At 53.3% G+C, this 15,830-nt stretch overlaps 1 protein-coding gene across 2 annotated transcripts in view; it reads right to left on the minus strand.

Annotated features, from left to right (window-relative positions):
* Positions 1 to 15,830, minus strand: part of MYO5B (myosin VB) — a 350,709-nt gene that overhangs the window by 17,858 nt on the left and 317,021 nt on the right. For both annotated transcript variants that reach the window (XM_027575563.2, XM_027575564.2), the window contains exons 28-31: positions 12,320 to 12,559; positions 11,184 to 11,284; positions 2,283 to 2,481; positions 1,929 to 2,022 (exon numbers count right to left, since the gene is read on the minus strand). In XM_027575563.2, the coding sequence (XP_027431364.2) occupies positions 1,929 to 2,022; positions 2,283 to 2,481; positions 11,184 to 11,284; positions 12,320 to 12,559 (634 nt within the window). The remainder of the gene's footprint in view (positions 1 to 1,928; positions 2,023 to 2,282; positions 2,482 to 11,183; positions 11,285 to 12,319; positions 12,560 to 15,830) is intronic.

Below are 15,830 nucleotides of genomic sequence, written 5' to 3' on the forward strand. Positions count from 1 at the left end.
GGGGAAACCCCACCAGGCAGGGAGACCAGAGAAAACTTGGGAAGGACATAAGGCACAGGAGGCACAACCCATCCCGCCAGGCCGCTGTTTCTCTCCATCCAGCTGTAAGAAATGGGGCTACCATCTGTCTGAGAGGACGTCAGGGCCCTTGGCCAGGCCCGCCTGACCCAGTTCCCTGTGTATGGCCACAGGGCAGCTGCCGTGACAGCTGCAGGACAACCTCAGGTGGGCAAGGCCCGGGCACCATCTCTGACCCACGGACGTGGAGCGGGACGGTGCCAGCAGGAGAGGAAGAAAGTGTCCAGCTCCCAGAGGCAGATCAAGGAGCAGGGCTGCTAAATGCAGTGTTTGCAATGATGTAAGCTAATTGTTCAAGAGGCATTTTGGTGCTGTGGCTGGGGGTACAAAGGTCGTGTCACCCCTCGCTCAGGACTTCCGTTGGCCTGACACTATGGGACAGGGTGGTGGGCATCTGCAGGGCTATCCCCAAGCGTGTCCGAGGGCCTGCTACCTACAGGGCACTGTTCTAAGCATGGCAGCAGATGAGATGGAGTAGCCAACCACGGACCCACCAGTCCAGCTAAGGAGATGCATCTATACATTTAACTGGAAGCACATGTTACAGCACAAGTTGGCCAGGTGCCGAGTCCTGAGCGTGGAGCGTGGGTGGTGATGAGGCTGGACAGACAGATTGGTGGAGCTCTTCAGGGAGGAGAAGGGCTGAAGCGCAGGCAGGACCTTAACAACCAGGTGGGGAGGAGCTGGTCCCCAACCTCACCAGGCCCCAGGTCCTACAAGGCTCCGCGTGGCACAAGGAGAGGAGCGGGGAAAGGAAGCACCCCGAGGCAGGTGTGTGCTGCAGGGGAGGCTCTGTGTGGGGGCGGGGTGAGCTGGAGGGGAGCAGCGGGAGAGGGGGAGCATCGCATTCCATGGGGAAAGAGGAGGTGACTGGACACACAGCAGCAGGGGCACAAGTGGGGAACTGGGAGGCCCCTGCAGTCATGGGGGGACTAGGGGGGAGGGGCAGGCACAGAAGCACTCAAGGAGAGCAAACAATAGGTCTTCAAGACTGAACGAAAGAGAGAAGGCTGAAGCCTGAGCGACCAGGAGAATGAGAACTCAACGAGAACAGAGAGATTCAGGGATGGAGAGGGCCGAACAGAACAGATAGCCCTGGCCTCCCAGGGCTTTCTCCTGCGTTCAGGGCAGCAGGTGGGCATAATCAGGTGATTAAACAAATGACACCTGTGTTGGGCGCTGTGCCCAGAGGCACTTGGTATGCCAGGTGGCATGTGCCAAGAAGGGCTGGGGACTGACGGATTTATAGCAAGGAGTCAGAGAAAGAACATTCTGGATGTTTCTGGAAGAAAATTTAAACCTGCCTGATCTCTCTGGGCCAGATTCCAGTTTGGAAACTTAATCACAAGACCGACCCTTCTCCTTCCTGACTAACCGTCCCATGGAGTGAGGCCCCTGTGATTGGGGTCTGTGTGTCATGTAGCATTTTTTCCACGCCAAAAAGCTTTGCCTCCCAGATTTAAGCCCCTTGAGGGCAGGGCCACAGGCCCACTGTCTCGGTGCAGAGCTCAGAGTAAGCACCCAAACACCTGCTGAATATACCTATCTTAGTCCAGATTCTGGCCAAGTGAGAATGTGAGAGTTCGTGGGGGCTGACTTAGTCTATCCCATGGCTGGACTGGGAACAGGCATCCGAGAACGGGTGAAGCAGGAAGAGTCGGCAGAGGGAAGCGGGCAGTCTGTTCCCGTCTGTCCCTCGTGACTGAGCCTACAGGTGCCTCACACCCCCCCACACACACCTCACAACACACCCCCCTCACAACACACCGCTCACAACACACACCCCCCTCACAACACCCCCACACCCCCCCTCACAACACCCCCACACCTCACCCCCCCCCAACACACACCTTCCAGGTCCTGGACCTTCTTCATGTAAATCTTCAGTTGTTTCTTGAGCTTCCTCTCATTCTTTTCCAGCTTTTCTACCAGTTCTTTGAGGTCCTAAAATCAGAAGGAAGCAGTGTGAGAATAGACAACCTGCCCTGGAGGGCAGGGGGTAGAATCCTGGGGCCCAGCATGGCCCCCGGGTAGCCGCCAACCCCAGTCTTAAACCCTTGCTGATGGGTGGTTTCTAGGTTCTCTGTTCCTGCTGTAGGGCCAAGGATGCAAACCTTGCCTATTTAGCTAAAGGCTACCGCTGGCCCCATCTTTTTCCAGAACACGACTTTCCAGGGTGGGATCTGCTGGGTGACATCACTCACCAGGTTCTCGTTGGTCAGCCGGGAGATCTCCTGCTGGACCCCAAACTCCACCTGGGCCTCCGGGGAGAGGAGCAGTGTCTGACAGAAGGTGTGCTGTTGCTTGTCTAGCTCCTCCTTCAGGGCTTCCACCTGCGCCTTGAGACCCTCCACCTCCTCCTCGTGCTCGCGGCTCTGAGCCTGCAGCTGTGCCTCCAGCAACCTGCAGCGGGGCAAGGAGGGCGGGTGACCGTGGGGCTCGGGTCGGCGCCCCAAGTGAGGGGCCACGGACGGACACGGGACGGGGCAGCAGCCAAGCACACAGCGGCAGCGATTGCACGAACCCAACAGGGGAAGGACGCCGAGGGGAACGGACTGGCAAGCAGGCCAGCTTGTCCTCTCCGAGGACGGGAAGAGCGGAGGGACCGAACGCACACCCCTGGGCTGAGGCCTTTTTCTTGACACTCCCTCCCCTATGCCGTTCCTCGTCCTGTGCAGGTGACCGGTTTGGGATTGAGAGATTGTCTCCGTGTCAAAATGTCATCTGCAGACATTTCTTACAGCATCGTTTACATAAAAGTATCCACATCTGCCCAAATCTCACAAGAATCTCCTTAAGACAAAACCCTAGTAGACTGAACCATATTGCCTGCATATTTTCCCTATAGATCATCTGCACGTTTTATAAAAGCAACACATTAGCTCCTCCCTTTTTCTCTTCACCACCCCCACTTTTATCTGTGGCCATAAATATATAATTTTTTCTCTAGTCAAGACAGAAATGAAGACTCTCGGTGGATGATCTAGGGAAGGTTTAAGATCAGCTGATGTCATGACCAGAAGCAGAAAGCCCTTGAGAAGATCTGGGGGAGGTTGGAGAGAAGTCTCAGAAGACTCTGAGTCTGAAAGTTCCCCCCGGTGATTCTGGGAGACACCTGTTCCGTCCATCATGAGAAAAGGCAAAGGATTAGTGAAGCTTCCTAAGCAGCTTCCTCCTCCTCAGGAAGTATTAATGTGAACTAGGTGCTACCTTCTTGGGTTCAAGAGCAAATGTTCTGATTCAGGGCAGTAAACAATCACATGAAAGAAAGGTAGGAGGTTCTGGACAAAAGGTACGTCAAAAGCTGTCTGACATGATCCACATGCTTGAAAATTCACCCCGGTCTCTCCCAGGGATGCCAAGATGGTGACCAGAGCTTAGCACCCACGTATTCCACAGCTCAGTCAGCTCCATAGTGGCATGGGGTGCAATGCCCGGCTCCCAGGAGCTTCTCAACAGATTCATACAAGTGAAGAAATGATGGAGGAATGACTGATTCACCTGCTCGCCACAGGCAGCATCAACTGAAAGCGCTAATAACATGAGGATTGTGGAGAAGAGTTCTGTAATTAAATCAGCATTTTAGAGGACATAGGATAGAGAGCATCCACTCTTACCTACAATATACTCAAAGCATCACAAGTTATAAACCTATCAAGAAAGAATAGAAATCCCTAGGTTCTAGGGACTCTCCCCCAAGATTCGGTTCCCGATTTGTGCTGTGAGTTTGTGCCCACAGCTTTCTTATTCTCCACACAGACTGTAGTTGGGTGGCTTAGCCCAGGGTTCTGGGCAAGATCCGAGAATCCCTGGCCAAGCACCAGGCTAGCCACCTCCTCTGAGGCCAAGAGTTCTAAGGCTTCAGCCAGTGACAGAGCTGGTTCTAGGAGCCAGGTCTCCCAATGCATAGGTCTGCGCTTTCAGTTTTGTTACTGTATTCGTTAAAAAAAAAAAAAAATCCAATCTGGCGATATAGAGCCACAAGGAATCACCTGGTTTTACACATACGCTCTCCCCTCCAATAAAACAAACTTCTCAATGGGGCAGATCTTACTGAATAGCCATTATAACAGAAATATCAGCTCATATTGATTCTGCACTATGTGCCAGGCATGTACAAAATGCTTCACCTGTGTTAACCCTATTCCTTGTAATGACTCCATGAGGCAGGTCCCATTCTGATCCACATGAGACCAGCAAGGGAAGAGACGGGGGTCACCTTGCTCACGGGCAGTGGGGCCACATAGCAACCCAGAGCCAGGAGACACACTGCCTCAAAAACCAGCTGATCTGAACGTTCTTTTCCCAAGAACTGATTCTCATTGCTGTAACGGGACCTCCAGCAGGTCATCAGCAGGCAACGCTCCGGAGGTACTATGTGAGGGCATCGGGTTTCTGCCTGGCCCTACCACCACCAGGCTGAGGGAGCTGGGCCAGCATGGACTCACCTCAGCTTCCTCTTCTGGGACACAAGCCTGCGGACCACCGCCCCATCGGTTGCTGGGAGGCCCAAATGTGCCAAGCTATGCCACAGCCCTGAAGAGCCACACGCAGGCAGCCAACGTGGGACAGGACCATCACGTTGTGCGTGTCTAACTTCCCTGCTAAACTGCTCAGCCACAGCTCAAGGCCAGTGGCTTCTGGATTCAGATTCTGGTATCAAATGGAACAGGATTCAAGTTCTGGATCTTCCACTGAAGCAGCAAGTTCCTTAAATCCTGCAAGCATCAGTGTCCTGACCCCAGGGAGGTTCCCCTGAGCCATCAGCTGCTGTTGCCTGGACCCCCACAAGCAGCCTCGCCGCCTCATCCACACGGAGCCTGGACACAGCGCGCCAGCAGGGTGACCCCTGTGAATCGCGCCCCGGCCTCCACTCCAGCTGAGAAACAGGTAAGCGTAGACACGAGCAGGCGGGACAGACAAGGCAGGCACGAGTAGAAAGGCGTATGTTTGACCTGGCAACTTGCTTTAGGCCTTGGTAGGCCAAGCCGAGCTCTCCATCTTCATTCAAATATCCCCAATCCTCAGTCTTGCTAGAAATAAAGGACAGAAAACAGGACATCGAGTGTAGAAGGAAGAGACAGGGGGGTAGAACATCCAGGAAAGTGAGGCCATTCCAGCCAAGGGCTAGAAATATAAAAAAGGAAAAGCTCAAGAACTCCCAGCCTCCCTTCTTCCCTTGCTGTCACCAGACCCTGAGCGCCTAAGAACGCTCTCAGAAGGGGGTCCATGTGCTCTCATGGGAGCTCGCAGATCACGACAGGCTGGGGAGCGTGTTGCCGAGAACAAAGGGTTGCACTTGCCCCAATAAATTCTGTGAACATCAGTGGTCATCCCCCCTCTCCCCCGAGAAGGATTCAGAAAAGGAAAGGGAGAATCAGGAGAGACACACCCAGGGCAGGGAGGCGAGGCCCTCGCGGGAGAGGCTGCAGAGGGCCTCCCGGGGATGGTGCATCTGCTCCGCGCGAACCGGGGACACGAGGCTCAGTGACCCTGGGGAAGACGACTACATATTGTCTGCTTTTCAGTGCTGTTCTCCTGTCACTAAGGACACAAAAGCATTAGCTAATCTCACCTCCAGCCCTCGCTGCAGTCACACGTAAAGAAACCGTGAATAAAAACCCGCTGAACTTTCTCTGTCCCCCCTGGGGACTGGGCTGCATCCCTATTTACTCAACTTGGAAAGCAGACGGCCAGTTACCATCTCCTTGCAAATCCTTTGGCTCTCCCCAGTGCCCCAAGAGCAGCTCCTGGAGATCAGGCGCATGTCCCGTGCTCCCCTATCCATGTACCTCCCCACCATCGCAGCCCTGGGCACACGGGAGATCCTCAACGGCCAGTGGGATGGGGCGGTGGGTGGCAGACCGAGCCGCCTCGCACCTGCCAGGATGTTGCCCCTCCCTCTCTGCGCTAGCAATCCTCCTCGTGCTGGTTGGATCCTAACTTCCTGGCAGGAATCACGGAGGAGCTGCAGGTGGTGTGCATGGACCAACAAGCCCTTCGTCACTCACAGGGAGAAACAGTCATCCCCTGGAGCCACTGTACTGCTCCTGCTGGGTTCTGGGTGAGGTCGAGGGGGGTCCAGCTACCCCGTTTTACCTCACCAGAGCTCAGCCTCATGAAGGGCGGCCCTAGGCCTTTGCAGGGCTCACACAAGCTGCTTCTTGAGCAAAGCTGGTCACATGGCCCCTAGGTCCTACCCTGAAAAGCTTGAAGAAGAGGGAAGGGGCGGAGACAGCAGCGAGCATGCTTCTGTGACCTGAGTCTATCCCGTACTTTCACAGCTTGTGCTCCCCTCAGCTGGGCAGCGAGGGGATTACTGCCAAGAAGTAGATCCTGGTGACCTCTCCTCTTTAGGACTCTGGCTCCTCAAATGTCCAGAGCTCCCACCAAGGCCTGGCCTCCCCAGAGACGGCCTTTGATTGTAGACTTTTAGCTGCCCCACCTCCCGTACTTAGCACTTAACTCATCTGTATGTTCCACTTATCTTAGCAAATCCAAAAGTGACCCGGGCCGTGTTGGGGGCGTGGGGGGCCGGCAGCCTAGCACCTTTCCCTTCATCAGCTCCTACCACATTTAACTAGCGCCTTTGAGTACCTAGTACGTTAGCCCACATGGGCAGCCACTGGGAGGAAATCCAGGCACAGCTGCAGCCCCTCTTGAGGAGGTCCTTGTTGCCGCACAGGAACACAGGATCTTTTCCTCCATCTTGTTTGCCATGCGTGAAGGGACCCCGAGATGGAGAGGACTTGCCTGACGCTGACACCCGCCCACACTGGCTGGCCCTCCAGATGCTGCGGGGCGGGGGGCGGGGGGCGGGGGGCTGCCGGCTCTCTCCTGCAGGGTCACCGCATTCCTATAGTTCCCTCCATGGCAGACTGAGTCCCACCTCAGGCTCTGGCGGATGCGTGTGTGTTGCTAATCCCTGCTCAGAGGGAGACGCTCTCAGAATTCTTAATTCTGGAACAGGCCAGCCATGATGCACAAAGATAAAAGTAGAGACTGTGCGGGCCAGTCATCCCATAGTGCTCAGGAAGTCAGGCACACCAGTTAATGAAAATGCAGTCAACCAGCTCCAGGTCCAAGCCTTTGTTCCTGGATGAAAGAGGACCAATTCCTCCATGGCGAGTCTCCCTCCCCTCTGCATGCCATCAGGGGCGAAGGCGTGGGAGGGCGTGCCACATAGTGGTAGGAGAAGGAAAACCCCAAACGGCAGCTCACAGGAATTTTTTGAAAAATAAAGTGCATGAGGTCAATGAACAAATCAACATTCGTGGAGAGTCTCCTGTGTATACACCACTGTGCTGAGCCCCATTCCCGGTGAGGCTTCAGACACTTGAATAAGCAGCAGGTAAAGTCTCCAACTGCGGAAGGCAGCAAGACCGCGTTGAGGAACCTGGCTGGAGAACCAGGCACCCCAAAGGCATGTCGTGGTTGCCGCCTACACGCCCTGGACCTGTTTCTTCATGTGTAAAATGAAAGTACTCCACTGGCTTATCTGAGGTTCCCTCTAGATCTTTAATGACATAACCGTATTAACTGTAAAGATCGTGAAGCAGAAAAGGCCTAGGATAGTATTTGCTTTCCCTCTGTGGAGACCGTCAGCGCTACAACCCAACCGCCATCCCTCAGTCCTGGTTCGAGGACCCGGCTCCCTGTGGACGGAAATAGGCAAGGTTCCTATGAGCGCGAAGATGGTGGCTTTCCAGTTTCTAAAAAGAGCATGCTGTGCTCCATGGATGTCCTTATTTCTGTAGGTCACACCTGGAGGTTCCACCCAACTGCCCAAGACATTCCCCACAATCTCTGAGAATGGGAGGCCATAACCCCAGTGCTGCGAACAAGAGAGATGCCTGAAACTACAGGCTGGGCCATGGGAAGGTGAATTGTCTGGATAAATACGGCCGTGCCACAGAATTACAGCAGACAGGAATTGTACTGGTGGCTTGGGACTCACTGAATTCTGGGAAACCTTATGAGGGAATCATCGCCTCACAGAAGCCAGCCGAGGGTTTCCAGCTGGGAACGGTGACAGCGAGGACTCAAGAGAACGAGCTGGGGAGAATGAGGCTCTCTCCCGGCTCCCTTGCTGTTTTGAGCAAGACATCCCACAGCAGCTGGGGCTCAGGGCCAAATGAGCCATGAACTCCAAGCCTATCCTAAGGAATCTGCATGCACCCCTTTCTGGATCTCCACGGTCCCAAGCAGGCCCACTGTAATAACCCTGGGTTTACCAGCCCAACAGGCAAAGCTACCTTTTGTGCCAAGGGCCTCCTGTTGTTTCCCGGAACCTGCTGGGTAGGAGGCCGGCAAGGTTTCCCGGGACCCAAGCAAAGGTCTAATAATGCACTTTCAGTTTCTCTTTGGAGTTCCGCAGACTTGAGTGGAAATGGCCGGTGGCCAAAGGAGCACTGTTCCCAGAGCTAGACCTGAGCCCCCACCACACTCCTGCTCCCACCTAGCTCTGTGACCTGAGTGCACGCCTGGAGGCGAGGCTAGCCCACTTCCCCACCCTCCAAACCCTCCAGACACCCACCCCTGTCTGCAGCAGTCCATCCCTGGGGCAAGGACCAGCCCTCTAACTTGATTTTGGCCACATATAAAATGGTAATAATGTTGCTGATTTCTCTTAGTTCCCAAAATGTGAAAATGAGAGCACTGTCTGGAAGCAGAAGAGCTATCCATATTCCTGAGCTTCCTCCCCGGAACGGACCCTCAATACTGGCTTCTCTCCCAAACTTGAAAACAAAGGAAGAGACACAATCATAAAGATCAAACAGAACTCTATAAACTCTGGAAGTTAGGGAGTGAAAGAAGTTCCAAACTGGAACTTCCAGTGTGTGAGTGTAAGCTTTTCCTAGGTAGAGGATAGATCTTTGTAATTCCCTCCACCCCAAATCACACATGCATTCATACAACTTCTCTTCCAACAGGAACACTCTCCATTACAGGGAAATTGCGGGAGAGGAGAAGCTGCTGGGTCTTCAGAGCACTCCTATGGGCAGGGGCTGCCCTCATAATAGATGGCCTGGCTGCCTGGCACCAGGAATCACCGTCTGCACCTCCCTCCCTGCTGGGATTACCAAACTGGGAGAGGCACAAACCCACCACCGTCTGGTCCCTTTCCAGGTGTGGCAGGCACTGGGGAACAGGTTCTTCAGGCTTCCAACCCTGAGGCAGCTTTCTGTACTTAACTGGGTGTCACGGGCTGTGAGTCCCCTATTGTACCCCAGGATTGCTGGGAATGCAATTATTTTAAGATGTAAGAAAAGCTATTTTTATTTTACCACCACCATGATTACTGCTGCAAAGGAAGACAAATCCAGGGTAAGTAGGCAGCCCCTAGGACTGGATTCCTGACAAGCATTTTGGGCGAATAAAAAGGGAGCTGACAGCTGATGACAGCCACAGTGTAGAAGATCAGAAAGATCTGCCTTCACTCGCCCTCATCAGGGTCCAGCTTGTTTCCTTCCTTTCTTTTTTTAAATTTCAAGTATTACCTATGTTCTTTTTTCTTATTCAATGCATTTCTTCACCCAAGATCATTTCAAATGACTAAATCTTGACTCCAGTTTCAGCACCGAGAGGCTCACCTTCATTTCCTTCTCTCTCCTTTCAGGGACAGAACTGCAGCTCTCCGGAAATTTACTCTCCTCCTGGGGGCTGCTAAAAGCCTTCATCTTCTGAGTACCTACACAGCATGCTGGAAGCAGCCCAGCCCAGGAGTGAGGCCTTCTGGATCATACCTCGTCTCGGTTTTGGGTTGGCTGCATGCCAGAGCCGCTCACCCCTTCTGGGCCTCAGTTTCCCTATCTGCAGAAAGAGGGGCTAGAGGACCTCTGAAGACAGTGTTTCTGAGTCATCCTGTGACGTTCTTGCTGACAACATCATGCTGCACTCCCAGCGACGCCTACCGACATTTTCCAGATGTGCTTGAGGTTTTTGACAATTCTGTGATGGAGTGACATTCGGTTGAGGTGAGAGAGAAAAGTAGCCAGGGACAAGGCCAGCTCTGCTCTGACAAGTACCCGCGGCGGCACACAGAGGCAAAGACGTTAATGATGGCGGTCAGTGTTCTAAGTGCATTACACAGACTAACTCACTTGGTCTTCTCCATCACTGTGAGTGAGGTGCACTGCGGTGACTGTCCCCAGTTCAGAGGGGGAAACTGAGGCACTGAGAGGTTATGGAGGAGTTACTAAATAGCCAGTAAGCGAGTGAGTCCCGAGTGCGCATTCGCAAGCCCTCTGCCATACTGCCCAGGGGGCTCATCCAGGCCCTGCTGCCTCCCCCAGTCATGCTCTGTTGCCTTGACCTGGGGAGCTCATCCTTAAGGAGGGACTAGAGGTGCCTAGAAATAGGCACTAAAATCCAGGGAAAACTCATGTTAGCCAATATGGCAGTGGTCGAATTCTCCCATCCAACCTCTGGGGCGTCTAGCTCGGGTTCCAGCTCTTAAATGCTAGGTACCGGGGCCCACCAGCCGGGCTGAGTACAGCTGCTATTAAAGCGAAGGGCTGCAGCTGGCCCCTCCCAGCCGGGTTGGTTGGGCTCATCGGGTGCCGGCTTCCCTGTCAGTGAGACTAGCCACTCTCACCAGCCTACCCTGCTCCTCCTGTCAACACTCCCGGGGAGGGTCCCTTTCCAAACACCTATCAGAGGATCTACGTTCCGGAGGCTCTGGCTGTGTTACTGGAGTCTTGCGGAAGCTAACAAGTGGTTTCTTTTTTTTTTTATTAAGATTTTATTTATTTGAGAGAGAGAATGAGAGAGAGAGAGCACATGAGAGGGGGGGAGGGTCAGAGGGAGAAGCAGACTCCCTGTCGAGCAGGGAGCCCGATGCGGGACTCGATCCCGGGACTCCAGGATCATGACCTGAGCTGAAGGCAGTCGCTTAACCAACTGAGCCACCCAGGTGCCCAACAAGTGGTTTCCTAAGGGCATGGGAGTCACTGAGTCAGCTCCTTCTCATTTGCCTCCTGTAATAAGGAGACCCTGATGCTGAGCACGTGGTCAGTGTCTGAGGAGCAGACGTCACGCATTAGCTCGGGTAAGACCCTTTCTCATCGCCTCGTCCAGGTAGAGCTACTGTGAGGGGGACTTACCTGTTTGTCTGGCAGACCCCATGATAGGCCTCAATGGCGTCCTCCTGGTCTACGTGCTTTTCGCTGTTAGGCCAACTTGTTCTGGCATTAATGTTCGGCTCCTAGAAGGTCCCAGATTAAAATTAAACTCTAGTCACATAAACAACTGTCATGAAGCAACTTTATATACAGAGGCATAAACGCAAGCTTTTTCGGCAGGCGCGGGGGGCGCCGGGGTGGCTCAGTCGGTTAAGCATCCCACTCTCGATTTCAGCTTAGGTCTTGTTCTCAGGGTCGTGAGTTCAAGTGTCATGTTGGGCTCCATGCTGGGCATGGGCACTACTTAAAAACAAAGAAAAAAAGCCAAGCTTTTGGGGAAAAAACAAAGGCCCAGGATGACCTCAAATAACAGCAGTTAAACCCAGGCGGGAATGTGACTTTCAAAGGCACAGAATGACAAGGCCTGGCTGCAAAGGCCCTGAGTGTGGAGCGGTGGTTGGGGCGGCCAAGGGGGGGGGGATGACAGTGACAGTGTCTCTGGAGGTGACACACCCCAAACCCGAAGGACAGGGTGAAAATCTGTCTCAGTGTTGATCCTCCACACTCATGACTACTTACGTACCCCCCCATGTCATCCCTGGGCCATGCCCAGAGTGACCCAGGTAGCCTCTGTCCCCTCCCTCCCACTCCCCGGTCTGTCCCAGAAGGTGAAGATATTAGGAACAAATGCTAAGCCAGACTTGCCCCCCGCGCCCCCCAGCCCTGGGAGGGCTAAGAGGAAAGACTTTCTCTACCTCAGAATCATAGCAAACACCAAGGGGCAAAGCACAAGGTGAAAAACAAGGCCGAGAGGGCGGCCGAGAGGGCTGCCGAGGCCATGGCCCTTGCTTCTAAGTCTGTGCGTTGTTCTTTTTGAACACGTTTGTATTGAGTAACTTCAGCAGATTCCAGAAACGTCTAGCAAAGTCTGCCATGAAAGGTCATGCTGAAAGGGCAGCAAGTATCTTGCTTTGCCTTTAGGGGAGAGAACCTGGAGCCGGAGAGTCTGCTCTTTTAAGTTTAAGGTTCTCATGGGTAAAGATATGTAAGTAAAACCCCACATCTATTACCTAGTGTCACCCCCTCACAAGCCCGGCCGGGGGCTGCCACGTTGTTACCGTGCTCCTGCCGGCAAGTCGGCGCTGGTCAGCACTGACGATCTGGGTCCTGAGGATGAGCACCTCCTCCTTGCGAACCTCAAGCTCCTCGTTGGCCAGTTTGAGCTGGTTCAGCAGCAGGCTGTAGCTGTCTGGGGAGCTGTGGGTGGAGTTGTTCTGTGTGGCTTGCTCGGCCACAGCTTTCCTCAGCTCATTCAGGTCATTCTTCAGCTTCTTGTTCTCCGACTCTAGCTCTTGCCTCTGGAAGACAGCCCAAGCAACACACTCCATTTCCCCCTGGACCTCGGGTAGCCTTCCCATGTGGCCTTCTCCCTCCACCTTCCTTAATCAACCTGCCCGGACTCCTGTGAAGTGAAGAGCAACCTTCTCATTTTAACAGTCACACACACCACAAACGTTCAGACTGGCAAAAGGTCAGTAGTTAAAACTGGATTTGAATCCACAGCCCTAAGTCACTGGTGTGAAGCATCTCACACGAGGCCTCTATGATAGCGTTCCCTGAAGGGACTGATAGTGTTCATATTTCTAAGTGTATTTGGCCACGAAACTCATCCTCGTGGAAATGTCAGGTTAATTTTAAACAACATGCTTTCAACACTGGACTTCCTAGAACCTTAATACGTTAATGTACTTTGTGACTTTCCAAGAGAGCATCTGGACTGCAGGATTTCCTAAACTGATTTCTCTAGAGATCATTGCACTCTCCCCCCGCCCCATCCCCGCCCGATTCTAAGGAGCACCACATAGACTAAAGTTCTGGAGTATACCAGGAACACTCTTGTTGTTTTGGTCACATAGAAAGCCACCCACGGTCAATGCCAGCAGAAGAAAAGCTACCTGTGTACAGAGTCAAAAATACCACTGAAATTCAACTTCAGAATGTATTTTAACAAGCTTTCTGCATATAATATTTAACTTTGTGTTTGACAGACCATATCAAGTTTGATGATCATACGTATAATGCTTTTAGGGCCTTGCAATATATGGGATTCAAAATTTCCCAACCCCAACCCCCAAACAGTGGATAAGTGGGAACTGGTTGCAGGTTTATTACAGAAGCCACAGAACCACAGAACTAGGAGACCATATAAAGAAACCATCTCTTCATTTTCTGAATGAGGACACTGAGGACGGAGCAGAGAAGGCTCACAATGAATTTAGAGGCTCTGCCAGGACTAGTGCCCAAGATTCCCGACGCCTGGTTGAGGTGGTCCCACCTTCCAGCCCCGCCACATTTTGTCAGGCCTCCTTGAGCAATGCTCTGCAGGTGTGATGCCCCCCCCGCCCCCCAGGATCCTTCCACCCCCTCTCACCCCCACAGGGGGCACGTCTAAGCCTGGAGCCCAGTACCCAAATGGTGTGCTTCTGCCCCTTCATGCACTAGAGAAGGACTGGGGCCATTCCTAAAATCCTGGCAAGGGGAATTCAGTTTCAGCAAAAATCACTACTCGTCAGGGGGGTCCTCCCCACAGTCGCCTCATCTCCCCCACGTACTTGTGGGCAGGTTTTTCAAATCCAGTTTGGTAAGGATCGGGTTAGAAAAGACAGCTGAGTAGCCAGGTGTGTAGACTCATCATCTGCTTAGATCTTTGCTCAAGCAAAGTCTACACTCTGGGAGGGCAGAGTACACCTCCTGCCCTCCACGCCCTCAGAAAGCAGGGGCCTGCTAGATACAGGTTGACAAAAAACCCCATCTTCATCACTTCCCTCAGGGTCTGGGTCTGTTAAGTGAGAAGCATCGCAGCCTCCCCAACACTGGTCTCCCGCAAACCCAGGGGTCCCCAGGGCCAGCCCCAGGGACAAGGTGCACAGGTTAAGCCAGGTCTCACCAGAGACAACGAAGGGAAAACCAGGTCTTGTAACCTCAGAACCGTGGCCTGCCAGAGCAGAGTGGTCATGGAGCTTCGAGAGTTTGGGACAAGTATTTATGGAGCCCTCTGTGAGCCCAGCCCTGTGCTGGCAGCCTACAGGAACAGAGTGGAGCATCTTCCTCAGGAGGCAGCTGAATGCAGGAGGAGCTTCTGAGCTGATCTTAGGATGGGTGTCCTGGAAGCAGCGTTTTGCCCTGGACTATAGTAGTGGTTCTCAGGGTTGAGTGGGTAACGGAAACCTCGAGAGGGCGTGTGAAAACAGATGGACACGGCCAGTCTGGGCTGAGAATTTGTGTTTCGAGCACGTCCGCAGTGATGGCTGTCCTTGACTGCTCCTGGAGACCCACTGGGCTAGACCATCTTACCGGTCCTAATGCACCCTAACAAGCTCACGTGCTAGGGGACGGGAGCTGAAGAACGCATGCAGAAGGCCTGTACCACAGGCATCTCTCACACCCACCCCCCTCCCACGGGGCTTCGGAGCTTTTAAATATCACATGAGAAAAATAAATCTAGTCAATATATCAGAAAGGAAAGCCCTCACAAAGCCCCCACTTCTGTGGCTCTCATCCACGAAGCCATGGGCACGATTCTGGACTGTTCTCCTGGGGCAATGAAGCTGTTACCAGAGTTATCTGTGGTCCCATGAGTGGAGCCAGACTGACCCTGGAGATGGATAAATTCCCAATTCTCAAGTCTCTGGGAATGGGAGCGAGCGGGGCAGTGGGAATGCTCCAGTGCCCCTTTTCTGTAGATGCCCTCCCGGCCCCAGGACCTAGTCCCCGCCCCCCCCCCCCCCATAGGCCTGCTTGCCCTGGGACCTGGAGCCTTCACCCTGCGACCTTGCCAGTACTCGCTGGGCCAGCCCTGGGTGCGCGGGGACATCCATCCCTTCATGCAGGTCTAGATCATTTTTCAAAGTGAATTCATCCCACTGGTCACATATTACTTTAACTGGAACTATATCAAGTAGGTAAAGACATATGTGACCTAACAACAAATACATATTTGGTTCTGACCCTGGTTCCTGGCACAGAGCTTCCAAAACTCTCGTAACTCCTAGTGATAGAGGCGAGAGGAACATCTTTCATTAAATTTGGCCTCAGTGCCTGGTTCCTGACTCAGGAGTGCTAAAACCCTTGGCGTTTCCTGATAGGGGTGAGACAGGTGTCTGTTGTAAGTCATAGCAAGCCTCTTTTGGCCCCACCGAGTTCATGCTGAGGATGTGGGCCAGCTACCAGGGGAACCAACCCTGAGATTAGAGCGCTGGAGCTTACAGCCCCATCCACCAATGCCCCAAAAGGGAAAGAGCAGGGCTGGAGATTGAGCCAAACCATCAATGGCCAACGATTTTATCATCGTTGCCTGTGGAATGGAACCTTCATAGAACCCTAAGTGAGGGCTTCAGAGGGCTTCAGGTTGGTGAGCACAGGGAGGTAGGGGTAGGGAGCATGCATCTGGAGAGGACATGCAAGCTCCATGCCCCTTCCCAGACACTGCAAATCTCTTCCGTTTGGCTGTTGCTGAGTTGTGTCCTTTATAATAAACCAGTAATAGTAAATGAAATGCTCTCCTGAGTTCTGTGGGCTGTCCTGACATATGATCAAACTTGGGGAGGGGGTTGTGGGAACCCTCGACTT

Source organism: Zalophus californianus, chromosome 14, assembly GCF_009762305.2.
Source record: "Zalophus californianus isolate mZalCal1 chromosome 14, mZalCal1.pri.v2, whole genome shotgun sequence".
Classification (NCBI taxonomy): Eukaryota; Metazoa; Chordata; class Mammalia; order Carnivora; family Otariidae; genus Zalophus; species Zalophus californianus.